Below are 22,477 nucleotides of genomic sequence, written 5' to 3'. Positions count from 1 at the left end.
CAGAATAGTGTGCAGAAAGAACTCTCACCTCCAGGTCCTTTCTTTTTACTTTTTTTAGTTTTCTTCCTCTTTGAAAGTTCCGCAAATGCTTCAGCAGCTTTTTGGAGTTTGGTAACGAAATACTCTATGTCATCCAAAATATGGTTCAGAATTTGCTAGGGGAGGAAAAAAAAAAGTTTCTCTACAGAATCTATAGCAGAAATACTCCAGGAACTGAAATGCCCAGACTCTCAGACACCAAAGGCTTCCTTGGAACAAATTCCATGCTGGAATATTCCATATTTAGATTCCTTGTCTTATTAAATTTATACAACTGTAAAAAAAAAATAAACCTCGGGGCTGCTGGAAGTTTTTAAACTATGTGTAACAAGACTGTTAAGTTCAGATTGCAATTACTCAATTTGTTTTCACATCACATTTTCGCTGAGAGCACATGAAAAAAAGTCTAATTCTTTGAATGGACAGAATTTTCATAAAGAGTATAACTCCATAATCTCCTTCAGCACTGAGAATTAAGCTGTTTGGTGAAGCTCTCTGCAAATGAAGCTGCCTGGAGAGATGTGCTCTTTGAAGAATTGATTTCAAAGAGTAACTGGAGGAGAATGAATGAACCCTGGGGGAAAACACAAATCCAGGAATTCCAGCAGATCCCAACATGCTTTTCCCAAGTCCTTCTGATGTTGCTGAGGGCTACAGCAGAGTGGAAAATAGAAAGTTCCCAGTGGCCCATGGGGCAATATTTGATTTTGCAGAGGCCACAGAACATGCCCAGTGCTGCTGCTTGAAGGCAAGAATGCTCTAAACTATAAATAAACAAAATCCACCTGTCTGCAGAAATTATCATGTTTATTTTCCAGATGTTACACATATCCAAGCCCTGCTAGATGGATGGAATTTTTTATCCTTACATAGTTTGGTCTACTTAAAAAATTACAGTTTCTATTTCTAGCTCTTCCCAGCAGAAAACTGTTCATCAGCATTCAGCACTCAGTGTGTCCCCTCTTATTTTTTCTTTTTAAAAAAGTAAATTAAGAAAAGAAACTACCACCTGTTCCTGTTTAAATCAACCACACAGGCAGAGGCTGACTGGAAAGCTTTTCTCCAGAACTGAATTTCCCATTTGGAAAAAAGTCTTTCCCCAAAGCAGAGCTGCAAAATTTCACATGGAGTAACATAATTTGGAGTTTCTCACTTACAACATCTCTGTCAATCCTGGCTGCTATCATCTCTGGAGTTTCTTCCTGCTCCTGGTATGCTCTGTGCTTTTCATCTGCAAAAAGGGAAGAAGACAGTAAGACACAGATGTGGAATTCTATGTGCATAGATGTGGAATTAGTATATTGCAATTTCTATACAGTTTATGCTTTAAGGTACATTATTGTATGAAAAAGATGGACAGAACTGTCGAATTCCCTTTGCAAGGACTCCACACAAGCTGAAAATCCTGGACCTTAACCCTGATCCTGCCAAGTCTCACAAAAAAGGCTTCTGTACAAGCTTGCAGTTAACTTAACTAACTACATGGAGCTCACTGCAGAAGTGTGGTACCAGGTTTTAAACTAAAAAAAAATTCAGCATGAAGAGGCAGATTATAAATCTGTAATTAGGAATCATCCTGTTTTGCAAAATATACTGCAAGCTACTCCAGTAAGCTATGAAGAGGAACTCAGAAAATGGATAAATGCAGGGAAATGACAAGTCAGATCATGACAGATCTCATTGCCCAGCTCAGGCTGCAGTGGCTTGGGGCATTTCAGACTGGGCTGGGAGCATCATCACCATCATCATCATCATCATCACCATCATCATCATCATCATCATCATCATCATCATCATCATCATCATCATCATCATCCTCTCTGCTCCCAGCGAGGGCACAGGGCTGACCTTGTGCAGCAATTCTGCATCTATCCTGCCACCCCCTCCTAAGGGATCTTTCCAAATGATTTCTGTGCTCCTGAGCATCACAAACACCCTGCTGAGCCCCTGTGGGGCAGCAGCACCCAAATACCCACAGCCCCCAAATACCCACAGCCCCCAAATACTCACATTCCCAATACCTACAGCCCCAAATACCCACAGCCCCCAGTATTCACATCCCCAACACTCACATCCTCCAATATTCACAATTCCCCAACACTCACATTCCCAATACCCACATTCCCAATACTCACAGCCCCCAAATACTCACATACCCAATAGTCACATTCCCAATACTCATACATTCCCAATATTCCCAATACTCACAGCTCGAGTACTCCCATCCCCAACAATCACATCCCCAATACTCACATCCCCAACACTCCCATTTCTAATACCCCCATCCCAGCCCCCCAGCCCAGCCCCACTCACACTCGCCCTGCTCCGAGGCCCACGCTGACCACGCTGCCACGCGGCTCCTGACGTCCACCTGGGTCACTGTCCCCGGGGGCACAGGGGCAGGAGCCCGGGGAGGAGGGGGGATGGCACTGTCAGCTTTGGAGATCATCCTAGGGAACAGCAAAACCCCACAAGGACACGTGAAGGACAAAGGTTCTGCTCTCTGCTGCTGGGTCAGAGCAAACCTTACCAACCAAACCAAGTTCACTGGTTTGTTCTGCTCTCTGCTGCTGGGTCAGAGCAAACCTTACCAACCAAACCAAGTTCACTGGTTTGTTCTGCAACAGGATGTGTTCATCCTGTCTGGATACAAACAAATCAATGTTCCCACCTGCAATGTTCCAGTTTTTACTGTAGTTTTAAATACCATAAGGAAAGAGGTCTTTGAATTTATTCTGCAGCTTGATACCAACAGACAAAATAAAAAAATAACCACAGTAGCTCCTGTCATACATATCCCCCATTCCTTCCCCACAGCTCTGTTTAAAAATGAGATCTTCACATGAAATTCATCTCTTTGTTATCCCATCTCACTCATGGCATTCAACAACACGACCACCAAATATCAAATGTTGTTTGGTCTTTGAACAGCAAATAAGAAAAAATAAATGTCCTTTGTGTTTCCTTCTCGCAGTCCTCTCCCCTGTCAGTGACCCTGCAGCTCCTCAGCATGCCCCAGAGGGGCAGAAGGGCTCTGCTGTGCCCCAAAGCCAGCAGGGATCCAGCAGCACTCAAATCCACCCACGTCTGACCTCTGCTTCTCACAGCCCTTGGACACTGAGATTTCTGATTGTTTGTCCCAACAGATGAACTGACCTCCATTCTTTTCCCAATTAAACCTCATTAGTTTCCCAGCACATCCACTGTGTTTGAGTCCCTCTGGATTGCTCTCTGTGCTTATACCTGGTTTGCAGCAGTTCCTCAAGGGTAAAGTCTATTTATTTAATTTTAATCCTGCAAATAAAGTTAGGCACAGTCCAGGTTCTGTTCTGTTTTTATAGGAGTTCCTCTTACTCTGGGAAATCCTCCTAAGTTGCACAACTGAGTTTCACAGGTATCCAGAACTATTATAAATTCATTTCTATTTCTGTCCAGCAGAGATTTCTCTATCTGAACACAATTATTAGAGAGATACTATCAGCCTGCAGTTCCAGACTAACATTCCAACAAACTACTACCATCACCATTCAATATCCAATATATTTGTGCTCTTCTCTAAGCCTCTGTCTGCTGCCTCTCATTTCTGCATTCATCTCCTCTACCTCAACTGATTCTTTCCTCACACTTTCCAACTGGCAGAGAAGCTTTTGCTGCCAGGGAAACAAGAAGTCTTCAGCATCATTAAACAGGCAGGCAGGAAGATTATTCAATCTTCAGTTGCTCTTTTATTTAACATCTTCAGATCCCAGAACCTTTTAGCATAATCTTATTTACTTGGAGTCATGGGGAATTGGTGTTTTTAGTTTAAATTCTGAACTGCTTGACCCATATGCAGAACTGAGCCATGCAATGCCATTCTCTGGCAAGTGGAATTGTTCATCTCTTCCCATCACTGGGGTGGAACTGGGAAAGGTGAGAGTGGCACTATAAACTGATAGAACATGAGATAATTCTCAAAGCAAGACCTCTCCATGTGGCTTTGGAATATACTATTAGCTAGGAGAAAAAGAAAACCTCAAACCCCAAAAAACTCCAAAAGGCAGCAGGCAGACCTGCAGAGCTGAATGCTGTCCCATTATCTGATGATCCTACACTCTGCCAAGCAGCTGGATTTTTACCTCAGTGTTTCAAGCCTCTTCTTTTGTTTCCCACTTTTGCTGTCACTGATTGCACTTTCAATATCTTCATGAATCAAGGTAGCCTAAGGGGACAGAAGCAGAAAATCAGATATCAGCTACTGTGTCCAAATACATGAAATAAACATCTCCTCATGCATGTCCTGCAGAGCACCTTTAGATCAGAGAATACCTTTTTCAATCCCATTTATTTAAAAGCACTGGGACAAATTACTTCTCACATAAACAGAATAAAGAGCAGATCAAAATCTGGGAGTTGGTATTTCTGTCACTGCTCCAACCTCAGCATTACCATCACACAAAGAGGTAATCCAGATCCCAAATTTGTCTGAACAGCTGGAATTATCTCAACTCAACCACTATTGCACAAGCTGCTTTTTCCCTCTGCATAGGTAATTATTGCTTGTCTCAAGTATTTTGTTTGTCTCATACCATGAGAAGAAAATCTACTATAAATAGAAGCAGCAAAACTACTACAGATGGGAGCAGCATGAGCATTAAGAAAGTAACACCTAATTATACAATTTTTTTTTCAGACAGCCTCCAAGTTCTCTCCGATGTATCAGAAGATGAATTTCTCAGAATTCTCCTCATCTGCTCATTCCTGCCACTCCACACCTGCAGTCTGCCCCCACCAGTGGCATTCTGATGCACATCTGAAGCATTATTTTACTATTTCTTGCACTAAATAGGTCATGGCTCCTCGCAGGATTCCCAATGCTCTGTTATTTGTCTTCAGCTGACAAATTGATTTCCCACAAAGGCTGTCAAAGCCCAGCCTGTGGCTCTCCCTGCAAGGACCACATCTCTCCTTGTGCCCCCAGAATGCAGGAGGATTTTCCTTTTGGGGAGGAATATGGAATTCTGCAAGGAGCAGAAGACACTGTTGAATTTAGGATCCAAGGGGATTAAGGGACTTTTCAGGCTATTATGGTGTGCACTACAGAATATTTATGAGGGATACCCTAAGATTACAGAATTAATAGAAAAAACTTTAGGGGATCAAAGGAACTTAAACCCAGAAGAATTCCACTAGTGCAATACTCTTGATATTTACTATTTAAATTTTTTCTTGTTTATAAAATATTAGAATGCCCCAATAGTATTAATTTTAACTATTTTTTATTGCAGAGGAGGTTCCTTGCAACTTCTAACAAAAGCAGGGAAAAGCCAACAGAGAAAGAACTAAACTTTCAAAACCAGAAAAGTTTCATGGGTAAGGAAAAAAATCCAGAGTATGGCCAAACTCAAACCATGCCCAAGAACAAAGGGAGATCCTGGACTTCCAAGTCATGCTTGCATACTCTACATTTGATGTGGACACTGAGGAATTACTTCAAAAATGAAATTAAAAGAGACCAACTCTGCACATTGGCTCCAAACAGAGCTCAAAGGGATCTCTGCATTATTTACCATTAATCCCACCTGAACTCCTGACAGGATCCACTTTCCTTTAAAACAGCAAATTCTGTGCAGCAAATCCCACATAACTCATCATCCTCACACTCTCACTGCACCAATTCCAGGACTGCTGCACAGTGTGATTAACAATCACAATCACACAAACTACTACAGAGGAATTAAACAATCCCCATGAAATTGTCAATTAGAATTACAGAGAATAACAATAAAATTTTAAATGCCTAACCTCAGAAATAAGGAAGTATTGTAGAATACATAAAAAATAATTTACACTTGAAGGTAATATTTTAATCAGAGACAATCCATCTCTTTGTTTTGCCCCTCCTGCAAAGAATAGTTTGCCTTTCAAGATCTCTCCAGCAGAGCAGAGATGTAGAGAGGTGAGAATGTGGAGAACATTTTATTGTTCAGGGATAAAAAGCAAAAGTAGCTAAGACTCAGGGCTCAGATGAGCTCTCTGCAGATTACAAAATAAATCTGAGATAACTCAAATTATTTTACACCTATTTTTCAGAATTCTGAATGCAAACCACAGACATTTTCCAGAGCTTTATACATTTGCAAACCTAAATGAACAGTTCCAGAGCCCAAGAATCAATATTTACAGTGAGGACAGATTTGCACATAAACAAGGATTCAGCTCACATTATTCCTATGCAATACAAACCACACTATATTTACTAAATACTACAAGCAGTGCTGACATCATATTCTTACAAATAAAAATACAGAATTATTTTCTATCAATCAGCTCATTTGTCTTTATTCACTGTCCTGGTCAACCCATAAAACCTCCCCTGTTCAAATAGCTCACAGCAGATCTCCATTATTATCTTACCTTAATTTCATCACACTGGAAAAGATGCAAATCAGGCTTGTTTTGGGTTGGTTCTTTACACACTAATGCAAGGATGGAGTTGTAGTTGCATGCATTCATCACAGCTTGGCAATGCTGAATTGTGCTTAAAGGAAAATTCTCCAGTTCATTCTGTCAGAGGAGGAAAAAAGAGAAACACAAAACACCACCTTACTAGAGAGCATGCTGATCTCAGAAAACCTGCACCAGCTAAAAAGGGAAAGTGATAATCAGCTAATTAAAATCCTCAGTCTCACAGACAGAGTTTCTCTGCTCTCTCCCTTCTTCTCCCTCTCTGAAAATGAGGTTGTCACTCACAGACCTTACCTTGGATTCCAAGTCCACCAAACTGACAGCTTTGTCATCCACTTGAAGGATCATGTCCTGAGTCCACACTTTGCCTTTGGCATCCAACAATTTCAGCTTCCTGATCCCATCATCCACTGTAATCATTGCCTCCTTTCTGTCCAGGACAAAGGTGGTCAAGTGCTGGGGAAGGAGACATGCATTTAAAAGAAGTTATGATTGCAATTTTCCCCATTGTTCAGGAGTGTCAGTATTGGAATTGTCAGGAGGCGGAAATACAAATTATTCATGAGTAAAAGTGCTTTTATATGACAGAGCTCAACCTCTGAGACATGAGAAAGGCTGGTTAGTCCATAATGTCATTTTAAGGCAACTTATTTTTGTAGTTTGCTTTGTGACACCCACTGTCACTTCCTCCCTGCTGAAAGCAGTTCGACCTGAAGGCAAATTCTGACATCCTTCAGGTATCAAAGCTAGAATTAAATACGAGTTTTAATTGAGGAGTGCAAAGCTGGCTCTCCTGGCAGGCTGAGCTCAGGAGGTGCCAGCAGAGCTCCCTGCCCAGGTGGCTGCAGCACATCCCTGACCTGCAGTGTCCCCATGTCCCCCTGAGCTGCCAGGTCCTGCTGGAGCCACCAGGATGGGCTGGCATCTCCCTGGGACACCTTCTGCACAGGCTGGGCACTTCTGAGTGCCACACAGGGGAAAATATCCACTGCTTCTGCTCACCACCAGCTAGGAATGTTCTCCAGACTCAATTAATGGCTCAGAAACGGAACAGCACCTCTCAAACACCACCTCAGCTAGCTTCCCTGTCATGAAGATTGTGTTAGTTTCCCCTTCAGTGTGCCAACTGTGAAAAAAACCCCACAAAATTACTTTGTTTTGTCCAGGCATAAATCCACCTTCACATTTTTGCTGAAGATCTGGCAACACTCATTCAAGCTGAACCATGTTTAATACATGCCTGCATATCTGTCTTCTAAATAACTCTAAAGAATAAAAAAAAATAACAAAAAAGAATTAACTGTGCTTTCTTCTATTACAGGCTAAGAGCACTCAGTGATTACAGATAAGGAAGTAGGTGGAAGCTGCATATAATCCAAGTATTTAAAAGAAGTAAAGTGCAACAAACTGTCCTGGCTGCTTACCCAGGAGTGCTCAGATTCCAAATGCAAATACAAATTGTGATGCCAGTACAGGAGCAAAACTGTTCTGAAGGAACCACCCAAAAATAGACAGGCACTTAGGAGCAACACATGTGTTCATCTGCAAGCTGACCATAGGTCTGAGCACTTGAAATGAAGAGCCTTCTGCACATGATCTCCCAATTCCCAGATGCTTTAAAATCCAGCAGAAAGGAGCTGAGAACCTGTGGTGTTGGCAAGACTTGGCTCAACCCTTGACAGTGGTGTGAGGGCAGCAGGGGAGAGTTTGAGCCAAAGGGAGACTGCAGAGGGAGGGAATTACCAGCTCCAGACAGGAATTGAGGCTGATCTGCTGAGGATCCCACACCTGAGAGCAGCAGGAGGAATCCTGCAGAGAGCTGGAGGCAGCAAGGCACAGCAAACACTGTGCTCCTCCTGGGCAGCTCTGGACAGCCACAATGGTTCAGCTCTGCTGTTCAGCTCTGGGCTTTCAGGGGTTAATGCTCAGCACTCCATGAATATTCTAACACCTCTGCTGATTCTCTCTGATCAGAGGATCAGTTTTAAGTATCACCCCGCGTGCCTTGGCAGCAGCACAGCGTTCCTCAGCCCTGCCCATGCCCAGCAGCAGCCAGGTTCAGCGACAGGGCAGCAGGAGATGCTGAACTGCTGTCCTGCTGAGGAGTGAGTGCTGCCTTTGCCAAACTGCACACAGCTCTGCCTGCAGCCAAATCCCAGCTCCCCACAGCAAGGCTGCAGAGCTTGAGCCATCTCAGTGTAATCCATGCTGAAGTGACCCCGGGCTGCAGGGATATTTTGGGAGGTTCAGGTGCCTCTAGGCAGATCTATCCTCAGAAACCACAAACAGGCAGCAATGACTGCAGATCTACCCTCAGAAACCACCAACAGGCAGCAGTGACTGCTGTGACTGAGAGCTGTAAGTGGTGTTTTTCTCTCTCTCACCTCGACGTGGTACCGTGATGTCTCAGAGATGCTGCTGACACTGTCCCGGGCATAATTCTTCCTTTGTTCTGCAGGTGGGAGCAAAAGAAAGAGCAATTATTCATTCCATGTCTCATCCTGACGTGTTGAGCATTTCTCAGGGATACTCTGGACAAGCTGTACACACCAGGAGATAAGGAGCTGTGGCTAATTGCTGTATTTCAGCACAACATCCCTGCACCCCGAGCTCAGCACAAGGACCATTCCTGCGTCACCAGGCTGAGCTGGAGGTGCACAAAAAAGGTTTTATCTCCCCAGGGACTGAGGGCATGGGGGGAGCAGCTCTGCCTGCAAACACCTCCCTGGGAGCTGATTGTGGAAATCTCTGCTTGTGCCTCATGCTAACTGCTCTGGGCTCCCTGGGGCTGCAGGAATGTCCTTCAGAGCAGAACATCTCCTGAGATGTACAAACCCTTGTGGCAAATCTGCAGGACAACAAAGCCACACACAATCCTGACTCATCCTTTCTTTCCCCATAAAGTGTTCCATTCATTGAATTGCTAATGCAGGGATGTGCATGGAGATATACATCACACACCAAAATATCTCTGAACAGAAATATTTCTCAGCTAAGAGGACACAATGCTGCAAAACCAGAAAACAAAACCAGAAACATCGTGTGCCTTTTCCTCTGTGCAACAGATTCACTTCAAACCAGGAGACAAAGGGGAAAAGCAAGATGAAGACACAACACACACCCACACCTCAAAATAAGGAATGTAGATGAATGCTGAAGAGCACTTTTCAGCTCCAGTGGAAAAAAAATGAATGCAACATTTGGAAGGTATGGAGGGTTTTTTTCACTCAAAACCCACTGAAGTGCCTGCTCTGGAACATCAGGAGCTTTGCTCTGAAAAACTCACAAGGTGACGTGGCTGAGGGAGGTCTAAGGAAACTCTAGAAGTAAACAATTATTTTTTCTACAGTTCATCAAAAACCTTGATTTTTGATCTGCAAGTTAAATAAACAGCTTGATTTTGTCCAGAAGGAAAGAACCTGATGTACAAACAAAATACAGCAGTTTCATCACACCTGGAGTAGTTGGAGGTGAAATAAAAGTGCTTTTGTTGCCAGGGAGGCTAAGTTACCTTCTGCAAAATAAAAAAAATACTAAATGCTAAACCACGACACCTTCATTGCCCATTATCCTGAAATCCCAGGGCAGAGGATCAGCACTGACTATTCCATCTCCATCGACCATTTCTGCTTTTGCAGCATGTCAGTTAAATTACTTTTTCAGCTGTTTGTCTGTTGAACCACAACACACTCATGCACACCCCAACTCAGGCAGGCAAGCAGCACTGGCTGATCTGCTACCTTTCTTTTTTTGTTTGGATGATGATCTGAAGAAGTAAAGTCCATCTGTTCCTAACAAAACAAGGGGATTAAAAAGCAGTATCTAGTTTAATCCCATAGAATTATTTGCATCTCTAAGGGGATCAGTTAGCAGTTCTTCTGCTATGGACTGTAAAAGATACTTAAATGCTGTCCAGTAAAAGAGAATATGTGCTTTAAAGAAAGAAATAAACAAAATTACATTCATTAATTGATTACCAGAGGGTTTTCCCTATGGTAAAAGAAAAAGAAATAAAAGAGGATCATGGCAAAAGGCACTTGAGTTAAATTCTTATCATAATCTATAGCAAATGCAACCCAGAAGAATTTGATTAGAACAAACTCTTTCCCAACACAAAGGCAGTAAAGCAAATAGCAGCACAGAACTTCACTTCTAGATCCTGAATGTAAAATCCATTGGCTGCTGAAGCTTCTAAAGGAACAGAATCATTGATCCACAGAAACGAATTCTACTCCTGATGTCAGATGTGGACAGATGTTACTGCAGTCCCTGGTTTGTGCAATTACAGAATTCACAATCACCAGGAATAGAACATGTTTCTGGTTTCCAACAGGTGTTGAAATGATGCTCTTGTGGGATGCAGCAGAACAGTAACTTGGCTGCTAACAATTAGGAAAATATAATTGCCCTGAATTTGAGAAAGTTTGTAAGTGTTTTCCTTGTTTTCTGATGTGTGTGGTGATAGCAACAGCCTAGTTCTTTATGAGTACAAAACAGCAGAAGTAGTAAAATGTGTGAACTCCACTCCAAAAGCTGTGCCAACACACAGCCACTTGGGCTCCAGAAAAACTGATTCTCCTACTTCACTCAGCTCCTGGCAACTGCAGCTACAATTTGTGATAAATCTACCAGCAGCAGAAGTGAGCCAAGGACAAAAATTCCTTTTACAGGAGGCACCACACAGCAGCTTTCAGAAAGTACCTGAACTCCACTGAGTGCTTTGGAATTAAAAAATACCATGATATCCATCAAATGGACTCACTTGTCCCCATCTCCTCCTGACACATGACCATCCCATCATGCTGGATACAGAAAACTCAGAGAGATGATATTTTAAAAGCCCACAAAGGTTAAAGGACGTGGTTAGGACACTGATATTGTCACACTATTCAAACCATGCACTCCTGAAAAATGATGATGATGACATAAAATGAAAAAGAAATCACAACACTCTCATAGCATCTCATAAAGAAATAATCTGCTAGGAGTTTTGTGCAATGTCTCTTGCTGGTTTCTGTTGCCACCTCCTATTGCTGTCAACACTTGCAATCAGTTTGTTGAGTGAATCCATTCAGGATGCAGAAATCACTCTTTAAAGTGATCAGCTCAGGATTTTCCTCTGTTGCAATTCCTGCCTTCAGCACTATGCCAGGGACTGACTTTTGTAGCACAGCACTGTGTGAAACACTGTGGATTTAACTCAGAATGATTCACATCCAGCACCATTTTTAGGCTGGATATTAGGAAAAATATTCAGAGTGGGCTGAATATTGAGGGTTGAAAATATTCTGAGAGGGTTGTCAGGCACTGGAGCAGGAGATGGTTGGATCCCAATCCCTGGGGGTGTTCAGATGTGTCCATGGGGAATTTAGGGACAGTCAGGGCTGGGTAGTGTTGGACTCGATGATCATAAAGATCTTTCCCAACCTAAATGATTCTCAGATTCCAAACCGAGCTGCCATCTCTCCCCTGACCTCTGCAGTCCCTCCCAGCCACCACCCCAGCCAAGAGAGAGGGAGAGCAGCTCAGTTATCCCTGGGATGTTGCAGTGATTAGCAGAGCTCCTGGGCTCCTCTGGCTGAGCTGCAGAGCAGGGCAGAAGCTCAGGGAGAGCAGCTGATCTCTGGTGTTTCTGCTCAAGCCTTGTCCTCCATCCCACCAGCTCTGCTGACTCCAAAAGAGCATTTAGCAGCAGCACAGCCTCACAGAGCACAGCTCCCCACAGCCCCTCTGCTGCTGCTCTCCACTCCCAGCACAGCTAGCCATGGGATGACCTGAACGTGGTGCAGTTTGGCTGGCAAGGAACAGAACTGCATTTCTCCTCCACACTGGTTTGGCATTTGGGAGAGTTTGTGTTCAGCCAAGCCAAACCCCAGTGTTTGTAGCTGCTGAGTGACAAGGCTGAGGCACTGGTGAGTAACCCATCTGACATCAGAGCTCTGCAAACAGCCCAACAGGACTCCAGATCCATCCCAGCAGCTCTGACTGCCAGCAAGCCCTCTGGCAAAGGAGAATCACATTGCAAATTCCTTTTCTGCAGCAGGGATGAAGCTGGGGAGGCAGAGGGAGGTGCAGGACAAACCAAACCCACAGCACAGCAACCCCTGAATGTCCTCTGCCTTGGCTGAGGATCCCTCTGAGGTTGGTGAGGAATGCTTCACACATTGCTGCCTTGGAAATGAGCAGCTGGAACTTCTCTGCTCACTAACCTGAGCACTTTCTAGCCAACCTAGCTCACTTTAGTAGGAAAAACCCCTTTGTGTTTTAATTTCCTTGACAGACACACCCACAGGGATGTAAATACACTTTCAGATTAATCTGTGTAAAATGTTTCTGCCACGACATCACAACCAGTGTTTGAATAGCAACTTAGCACAGAAGTTTAGAGACTTTTTGCCAGCTTACCATAGAGAGCTTTTGCACTTGTTCTGGAATTCTGCTCCCTCTCCACCTGAGCAAACGTTGGGGAGCCATAGCCACTGGAAGAAAACATTTCTGATTATTTTCTGGGTAGATGTGTTTGGAACACAGAAACAGGCACTGAAAAGCCTTCCTTTTATGTTGGAATATACATACCTGCAGCATCAGCAACAGAGGGAAGGACAGTGGATATTTGTATCACACTGTGAATGTGATAAAGAATGCTCCACCTGGGCTGCAGGCTTTCTGAGCTCTTTGGTTGCATTAATACAACAAAATCACAATTGGGGTGTGCTGTACAAACTGACAGCAGCATAATGCAAGTAATACAATCCACTGCATAATTATAATTATTATAATAATAACAATAATAGCAATAATAATAACAATAATTACTGTACCAAAGAACTGGGCAGGATTTTGGGGGATTTTCCTATGGACACAAGTGGTGACTGTTTTTAACAATATTAACCATTTCTAATGTAAAACTTGAAATAACTGCCATTTTCTTACACCAATGAAAAGGCAATGTGGCTACAAGAGTATCAAGAATGAGTCCTGGGTGAGTTCACCTCCAAGGGACAACAATGAGATGTAAACTCAGCACAGCTCTCCTGCTCCATACAAGATCTGTGACATCAGACAGGTCAATCCTCGTCAGTGCTGTGAGGAATTGCAGCTCCAAGGAACATCAGCAGCAAGTTCTGCCCACAGCAATTGGTTTTCCTGCCCCAGCTCTCCCTACACTGACACAACAATCAGCCAGGTGAGATTTGTCACTTTGGCTCCACAGTTTGCAAATCCCTTTTACAGGAAATGCTTTTGCAGAATTCCAGAGGGATCTGCTAATTCCAGCTCTGTCTGAAAGGAAAGCTTAAAGAAGGAAGCACAACACTGTTTTTCTGTCCACAGACAGAAAGTCAAAGGCATAACCTTACTTCATTTGAGGAAAGTAATTTCCATATCCAGCAGGAGGGGTGTTGGATATATGTCCATTCATTCTCCTGTCTCTCACTGGGAGAAACCACCTGGGGAAAAAAACAAAAAAACAACATTTAAATCTCTTAAAAGACGAAGGTTTGATACAGAAGTGATACGAAGCTAATGAGAAAATGATGGTTGAAATGGGGACAAAATTGCATCAGCAAGCTCAATTCTCAGGAACTGCATCCTGGGGATGCCTCAGAGTTCCACTGTGGAACTTCTCCCAAGTGCAATTCGATAGTTATTGCTTCAAATAATTTATAATTTAGTGAACAAAGCTATTATTTGCCACACAATGGCGTTCAGGAATAGCTCTGGAAATGAAAGGCTCACTAAACAAAGAACAACATCTACTGCAGAAGTGAACAAGATGTTCCCAATGGCAACTTTATTAGTCAGGCTTGATTTCAACCCTCAGCTCGTTTCTGTCCAATGAAACCTCTGAAATGACCTTTGGATGAATATTCTGTGAAACATATCAGCTGAATTGTTAGAAAGACACATTATCAAAGTAAAACACAATTGTGAGCACAAAAGGAAACTTGGTTAGCTATTTTGGTGCTTAAGGAAGCTCTGGGGTTTTGGTGTTTTTTGGTTTTGGCTTTTTTTTTTTTTTTGGTTAATCAGCATTTAACACCCAGAAAGTTTGGCATTGGCATGGCAAATGAAACCTTTCCCATAAAAGCAGTGCTGAAAAGGCCATGATAAAACAGCTTAAAAAATGTCATCTCCCTTTAGCAACATGTCCATTGAAGTTCAAACTGACTCTGGAAAGTGACTTTCATAACCCTTTCATATTCAAATTAACCACAGGCAAATATTCTTTCATATACATATATACATAAATAATATAAATTTGAGTATTTCTCCACATTTCAGTCACACTGCAGAACAGCCAGAAGTACATCAGAGAAAATCTGCACCTGAAAAAAGCTGCATTTCCAAAGTGAGCTCAACCTGTGTTTCTATTCATAACAAATTCTGCAACTATCTGCCTTAAAGTGAGATCTGGGAGAAAAAAACCACAAAAAACCCCCTTGGTTTAAAAAGCTCTCAGAATAATTCCACTGCTCTGACATCTTAATCTGACAAATACTTGGTTTGTATTTGTATTCACTCAATTTTACAGAAGTGGTGGAACAGATATTTTAAGTGGAAGGAATGTAAAATATTAGAATTTCAAGCCTCAGCCTTTGAAGTCAGCATGACACTGAGCTGGGAAGCAGCAATGAAGTTGAGCTGCAGATTTGCACAGTGGGGAAAGAAAATACATCTCGTGGCTAAATACTTGTCCACTGTAAGACACAACAGCACTTGCATACAAAAATCTGCAGAATTGTATTTTGAATTAGGAGACACTGAAAATCTGAAGTAAAAAAATTTGACTATTAAAAAACAAATAGCAAAAGCAAGCAGCTTGTTGTGCCAAGCAAACACCAAATTTCTAGTCAGCTTCAGCTGATATGCAAACCAAACACCACTTGCTATTAGATAGCTGAGCAAAGCCAACATCATTTCCTGTCCCTCAGGCAATTTTCCAGCATTTTCCAAATGCCAGAACTACCTCGAAATGACAATTTCAAGAGGCCAGGCAATGCTGCTGTCACCTGGCTCAAGAAAGCTCCTCAATGTTAATACTAATGATTATTTCCATAATTATTTATAATTAGTCCAAATATTTATAACAGCATCAAAAAGCTACTTGTGATTCCCCAAAATTACCAGACAATTTAAACTCTTTCATCCTAAATGTTTCAGGGAAAAAAAAAACATTTTAGGAAAACTCTTTAATTTATTTTTTTTTTGTAATTAAGTGCATGATGGAGGAAAGGGAAAACCCCAGAAGGGTAACAGTGTGTGCAGAGCTCTGTTTGTGATTCACCTGCCCAGCTTGCTCTGCTGTTCCTCATCCCCAATGCTCTTTCATCCCTCAAACCCAACCAGCTCTGCAGCAGAACTCAACCTCTGCTCACTGCAGAGCCATTGTCAGCCAGCAGTTATTAATAAACTCCATTTCCTCTTTCATCTTCCCTTCCACCTCAGCTCAGCAGCTCACAGCAAGCCAAAGCCACACTGCTGCCCCAGACCTTAAAATAAACATCCTTGCAATTAACTGCATGATCCCTCTTTAATTAGGGCTGGAGGATCAACAGCTTGGTTGGGAATATGACCTAAAATGGTCATGGCTCAGGATACTGGGAGAAAAAAAAATCATGCCTGCTCTGAAAAAGAAATATTTTAAACCAGGAAAACCAAGTAAGGTTTCAACAGGAAAAAAAAAACAAAACAAGAAAATAGATACAATAATAATTAATAGCATGACAAATATCAAGGTATTTATCTTTAAGTATATTAAAATAATACATAATTAAAACCAGTTAGATCTATATTTTGAATACAAAAATCTCCACTAAATTACCTCAACAACAACAAAAATCCACCTAGGACTTCACTGCTGCCATCAGCTGTATTTCTGAAGGGATGCTGGCAGGCAGCAGCTCTGGCAGTGACAAGGACCCAAGTCCATAACAAAAATCTCAGAAATCTCTATTTCTCACACACTTTGGTCCTTCAGCAGTTACAGGTGGTGATCCCAAAAATGGGGACAATGATGCTAATTCACAAGAGGATTATATCAGTCAAAAATATCCTTTAAAAAAATGTCAAAATGCAAAAATACTCTTTGTCTTCCCCATCTTGTAGCATGGCAGCCTCATGAAAAATGAATGAAATTTATGAATCAAATTAAATTTATGGGGCACATCAACACTCACATCCTGCTGTTTCATTTTCTAATAGGAGTTTGAAAGTAACAAAATCCCCCAATTTATTTAAAAAAAAAACAACAAACACAAACAAAAACTCAAACAAAACAACCAACCAAAAAAACCACAACAACAAAAAACCAAACACCCCCAAAAAAACCAAACAAAAATTTGGTTTCTTCTCTAGAAAGAGCTATATAATTAGAGAAAATTGGATATTGCAGAGCCTGGAGCTCTTATCCTGAAGCAGTGAGTCCAGCCAGTGACAAACCACAATATCATATGGGAACCAAGAGAGGAACAGTTTAATAATGTGGATATTTTAGAAATTCTGGAGGAGGAAGGGCTGAGAGGGAAAGGATGGACAGGAAGGGAAAGCAAAGCCAATAATGGCTGGAATGCTAATTGTCTGCTGATGAAGAAAATGTCATTAGGAACAAGTCATTGTTATCCTGTGTCCCCAAATCCCCCAAACTGCCCCAGCCAGAGCACAAAGGCAGGGTGTAACTGCAGCCCAAACAAAAAGCAGTGGAATATCACAAGGCACCAAAACTCCCAGAGGCTCTGGGAATGCAGCAATGGCAGATAAGGACTCTCCCTCCACCCTTCCCCTTTTGAAAGTATTGCGGAAGAACAAAATAACAGCCAAAAAAAAAATAAATCCACCTCCCCATGCTACAGTGCAGCTCACTGTGCATTCAGTAAAATCCTCTTCCTGCCCCTCAGCACTCTGCACTGCTGACCTGCAGAAAGCAAAACCTGCTGCACTTGCTGCCTGATTTGCCATTTTTCATCTGCTCCTTCCAAAGCCATCCTGCTCTCCCCCACACACCTTCCCTGCTCCATTGTGCTCATTTTTAAATGGTTTCTCCTGATTTCTGCCTCACTGCTCTGACCATCACTGCTGTTTGTGTCCTCATCCCATCCTCTGATTTCACACATGGGGAGCTCCTGGCAAAGTGCATCCTGCAGAGCTGGGGTGATGGATGGAGGGATGCAGTTCTGCTCTGGGACTGCTGAGCAGCACAGCCACGAGTTCTGCTGCTTGTTCAACATCCTGCCCCGGGATGAACACCAAAATGCACAGGAGTGATGCTGCTGAAATGATCCCTGGGGCTTTTCCATCCTCCCTGCACTGATAGCAGAATTTCGGAGAAAATGCTCTTGGCTGGGCTGAGCAGCTTTGCTGAAATGTTTTCAGCTTCCTGTTAAACAGACTGGAGCAGCCAAAAGGTGGGAGAAATGATGAAAGCAAAAATCAGTGCAGAAAATGGAAATCCAGGCCCCAAATGGATGAACTGGATTGGTCACCCCTGTATCCCTGTGCCTCACTCTGTATTTATGGGTTTGGAGCTTTCTGAGCTCTACAAACCCCAATATTCACCCCTGTGCCCAAGCACCAGGAGACATGGTGACACAACAGCCACAGTGCAATAATTCTGCAGATGCTGTTTCTTGCAGGGTGCTGTCTGTATTCAGAATGTTCTCCAGATGTTCATCACACTAATTACACTGAATTTCAGTGAACACAGCTCTGCCCTGGGCTGCTCTGTGCTCAGTGCTGATGCAATGTGAGCTAACTGAGCTCCTGCTGAAGGAAATGTGGTGGGAGGAGGAAGGACTGGGTGAGTCTCCCTCTCCTCTGTGAGTTTTACTCCTTAGAGAAAGCTGAACTCAACCCAGACTGTGATTTACCTGGTTGTGTGAGAGGTCAGGGGGTTAGGAGCATTTTGAGCAGCTAAAGACAGGGAGAGACAAGAAATCCAATTCTGCAATCAGGGGACAGTGACAAAGCCCAGAGTGATTCACATCCTCCTCCCCTCTGCAGGGCAGCATTCAGTGATCAGTGCTGGTTTTCCCAGTTACAGAAAGTGTTTTGATTTTCACTGACACTTGCTGAAAGCTATTATTTTTCCCTCAGCCCTTCACTCAGAAGGAGTATGCCAAATTGTTAGCAGTATTCCTTTCAGCAGGAGGGAGAGGATAGATTTATTAAGAAATTTGTTGTGATTATCCACCAAAGCAGAAGACTAATATATAAATGCAAGCCCTGTCTTCAGAACAATAATTGTTATCTAGAAGAGAAGTTTTCCATCGGAAAAACCAACAAGATAAAACTTGCCCTGGAAGTCTTCCTTTTCCTGCTATGACATTTCCCAGTGATTCACTGTTGAAGAAATATTCTACCAACACAATTAAGATATCTGCCTTTTACTTTGAGAAAGGGGAGAAACATGAAGAGCAACAGGAAGAGCTGAATGAATAAACCCCAGATCATGTTTTATTACTGCCCCACTAATAAAGACCCTGCTTGAAAACAAGTTCCTGCTCTGGCATGGCAACCTATTTATTTCCATCCCTTTCACTCAGGGCTGAGCCATGGTTTATAATGAACCATATTGAAAGAAAATAAAACAGCTTTACAGATACAAAAGCTTCAAAGACCTGAAATCCCCACTGCAACAAAGGAACTTTAATAAATATGCCAAGGGCTGAAGCCACCACTCACTGCTGTTTTTAATTAGAGAATTAACCACCTCATCCAAAGCAACGTGAGTATTAATTACCAAGATCATTATGCAGTCCTTGCAGAATGGATCACCACAGCTGGAATAGCTTGTAGAAAAGTAAAAAGAAAGGATAGAAAACCCCAAAAGCCCAAACAAAAACCCTTCCACACCTACAGGGAAGTCCTGTAGAGGAAAGTGTGTGTGGTGTGTGAAGGAACTTGTAGAGGGGAGTAGAAAATAGGGATTATAATATACCAAAATAATTTGAAAGTCAGTTCAAATCATCACTTTAGAAATGCGAACTTCTAAAAACTTCTAAAATATATAAAGATTAGTAAGACAATGACTTTAGGTGTTGTCTGCTGGTTTAGATAAGGTTTTCCTCTCATTCTGGCCAAAAACTGAAGGAACTTCCAGCATATTTAAAACAGAGCTGTGAGTTGCCCAAACTGGCTGAACCACCTGTTTATTAGCAGAGCAGTAACTGTGTCATGACACAAGGACAATATTAAAACTGGTGTGGAGCAGTTCATAACAAAAACTAAACCATAGAATGACAAACTCCAACAGACTGTAAAAATTCCCAGGAAGGAGAAGGAGAAATGGACAGGAACACTCATCAATACCTCTCTAATTCAGTTTAATAGAAATGTGGCAAGATTTAATTTTTGCTTTCACATATTTGCTTTCTTCACTTTTGGTGAAGTTTTTGGAGTCCATCAGCTGCTCACAGAGACCCAATTTCTGTGTCTGCAGGAGGTTATAATCTGGAATTCAACCAAAGCTGAGCAGAACCAACACCTACTGACTTCCTGACCATCCAGGTTTGGTGGAAACCCACTGATGGGTTCCTTGGTGACACAGCTTTGCTTATTAGATCTTCAGCTCTTTGCCAATAAATTGCTCTGAATACAAACTCAGTGTACCTGAAATGCCTCGAGCTTTACCAAAGGAAGGATTCACTCTCTGTGTCTGACTGTGAGATTCAGTTTTCTATTTGGTACCAACAAGAATAAATAACAAAGGCAGTTTCCATGCAGTTCAGTGGAAACAGAAAAGGCTGTTTAACAAAGGTGAACAAATACACACAATTCTGAAGTTATTGATGAGGCCACAGCAAACCAGCAGTGCTCAGCAGGAGGGTGAAAACTCACAGTGGAGCCCAACAGCAAATCCAAAAGTTTAATTTTAAACCTTAATAAATGAATTCATACAATTCCAATAATGCTGACCAACCCTTCAAACTTCCCTAACTCAAATAATGTGCAAACAAGGCTGTGCTCAGGGGAACATGACTTTTTCTTTTTCTCCCTTCTACCTGGAATACCTCTTTGACACCAACTGGTAACCAAACCCATTTCCACTCCCCAGCAGAGCTGGGAGAGGAGCTGAGAGCTCTGTTTGCTCACAGAGTGAAGTCCAACAGGCAGTTCTCTGTCACCCAGCACCTCCCTGATGGGTTTTCCTTCTGAACTCAACAATAACCTCAAGGAATCTCAAGCAATAACCTCCAAGGCCAATTTCCCTGAGCTGAGCTGCCAGCAGCACAGAGAGCAGGAGATGCTCAGCCTTGGCATGGCAGCAGCACTGAGCCACCTGCAGTTGGGGTTTCCTTGGGGTCACCAAACACCTGAGCAGCAATTTGTGTTTGCCTGAACCCACAGAACCCAGAGAGAATCTATGGCAACTCAGCAACAAACAAACAAAAACCCTAACAAAAAACCAAACAACCAGAAAAACCCAAACACCCCAAAAATCCAAACGAGGTGATCTTCCTTGGGCTCACAAACACCTGAGCAGCAGTTTCTGTCTGCATGAACCCACAGAACCCAAATGACTCCACTGCAGCTCAGCAGCAAGCCAAGGGCACAATCTCCCATCTCCCATCCAGCAGGGCAGATTAACCCCCTGAGTGCTGGGTTAATAATTGGCTGCAATTACTGAGCACCAAGCGAGTCAAGGGTGACAGCAGTGCCCAAGCTGAGGTCACAGCTGGCTGCAGTCACACCCTGCTCACTGTTTACTGAGCCTTGGGTAACTCAGCAATTGCTTCCTGGAAGAAAATGGGCTGAACAATAGCAGATCCCACAGTTTGTGGGAAGAAAATAGATTTAAGCTTCTGGCGTTTCATGTTTCTGATTTTCTAGCTGCAAACATTTAGGTTTTGCTGTACAAATACAATTTTCTCACCCATTAACCTGGGCAAAGCCCTTCCTATGTGCATTTCCATTCCAGGGACACATATTCAGCAAATGTCATATTTTTGAAGTTTTGTTTTGTTTTAAATTACCTGAATCAAATGCATAAATATGATTTTTTTCCAAATCATTTCACAAACTCACATTTTCAAAAGCAGTCTCTGCTGTCAATGCCCAGGCTTGGCAAGTTTACAGGCTTGACTTCCAGAAGTAAAAATATATATACTTAAAATTTTAATGCCTTTACAAAAACATATTAGGTTTCTAGCAAACATCCAGGGTTCAGAATGTCAAAAATTAGAACTTCTTATAAAAGATTAACTATAATCAGTGCACAATGGTTTTGGCTCCAATTTCCTCAAATTATGGCATTTAAATTTTCACATATATTTGCCCCAGGAATTTGTCATTGATGGTTATCAAGCCAAATTTCGAGGGATGAAGCTACAAACAATATCAACAAATATGAATCTCCCACAATTAGGAACCTAAGAAATGATGAGCTTTATTGTAAAACCACCACAGCTCCTCCAATGACTCAATTTTGTTGACAGAGCTCTGAGCTGCCTAACCTAGACTCCATTTTCTATTCTGTGAGACTGAGAAGTGTATTTTGCCCTTTTCCAGAAGGCACACTAGATAAACTTTAAAGTTTCAGAGGGAAAATATTTCTCCTCCACAAAGGCTCCATTCAGCCTCCCTGTTTTTACTGCAGTAAGAAAAATAGCTGTGCCCTGGATAATTTGGTCATGTATGCCAGTAAAAGCACGTTGGATCTCAGCCAGAACTTCCAGCAAACTCCCAAAGACTTCTGAAGTTCTATGAAAAGCAGAACTTTTTTTTTTCTCTCTACTTATCCTTTTTCTATTTGTCATTCCCAGAACTACTTGTTTCCATTACATTTGCCTTTATGCTGCTGTGAGAAGCAACTTAAAGAATAAAATAAGACTAAAGAATAAACTTTTCAAGAAGTCCTTTTATGACAAAGAGCTTCCAGATATCTTCATACAATGTTTCAAATGTTCAGCAAGCACTGGTTTTAACTCCACACTACTTAAAAATGATAAAAGAGGCTAAAACATATTCACATTTTAGACATGAAACCCATAAAGAA

General features: G+C 42.2%; 1 protein-coding gene across 10 annotated transcripts in view; it reads right to left on the bottom strand.

The window, feature by feature from the left end:
• EPS8 (EGFR pathway substrate 8, signaling adaptor) overlaps positions 1 to 22,477 on the bottom strand; it is a 78,672-nt gene that overhangs the window by 19,680 nt on the left and 36,515 nt on the right. For 9 of the 10 annotated variants that reach the window (XM_085049260.1, XM_085049258.1, XM_085049250.1 and 6 more), the window contains 9 exons: positions 13,845 to 13,934; positions 12,892 to 12,965; positions 8,871 to 8,938; positions 6,781 to 6,942; positions 6,436 to 6,585; positions 4,158 to 4,240; positions 2,353 to 2,489; positions 1,197 to 1,270; positions 29 to 155 (listed from right to left, as the gene is read on the bottom strand). In XM_085049260.1, coding sequence (XP_084905386.1) covers positions 29 to 155; positions 1,197 to 1,270; positions 2,353 to 2,489; positions 4,158 to 4,240; positions 6,436 to 6,585; positions 6,781 to 6,942; positions 8,871 to 8,938; positions 12,892 to 12,965; positions 13,845 to 13,906 — 937 coding nt within the window. In that variant the 5' untranslated portion in view covers positions 13,907 to 13,934. Of the gene's footprint in view, positions 1 to 28; positions 156 to 1,196; positions 1,271 to 2,352; positions 2,490 to 4,157; positions 4,241 to 6,435; positions 6,586 to 6,780; positions 6,943 to 8,870; positions 8,939 to 12,891; positions 12,966 to 13,844; positions 13,935 to 16,309; positions 16,332 to 22,477 lie in introns of those variants that run through there. The other variant, XM_085049257.1, reaches the window with a different exon arrangement.

The sequence above is a fragment of the Lichenostomus cassidix genome, chromosome 1Ab (assembly GCF_008360975.1).
Source record: "Lichenostomus cassidix isolate B80296 chromosome 1Ab, HeHo_3.0, whole genome shotgun sequence".
In the NCBI taxonomy this organism is placed as follows: domain Eukaryota; kingdom Metazoa; phylum Chordata; class Aves; order Passeriformes; family Meliphagidae; genus Lichenostomus; species Lichenostomus cassidix.
This window is presented reverse-complemented; position numbering and strand designations above follow the sequence as displayed.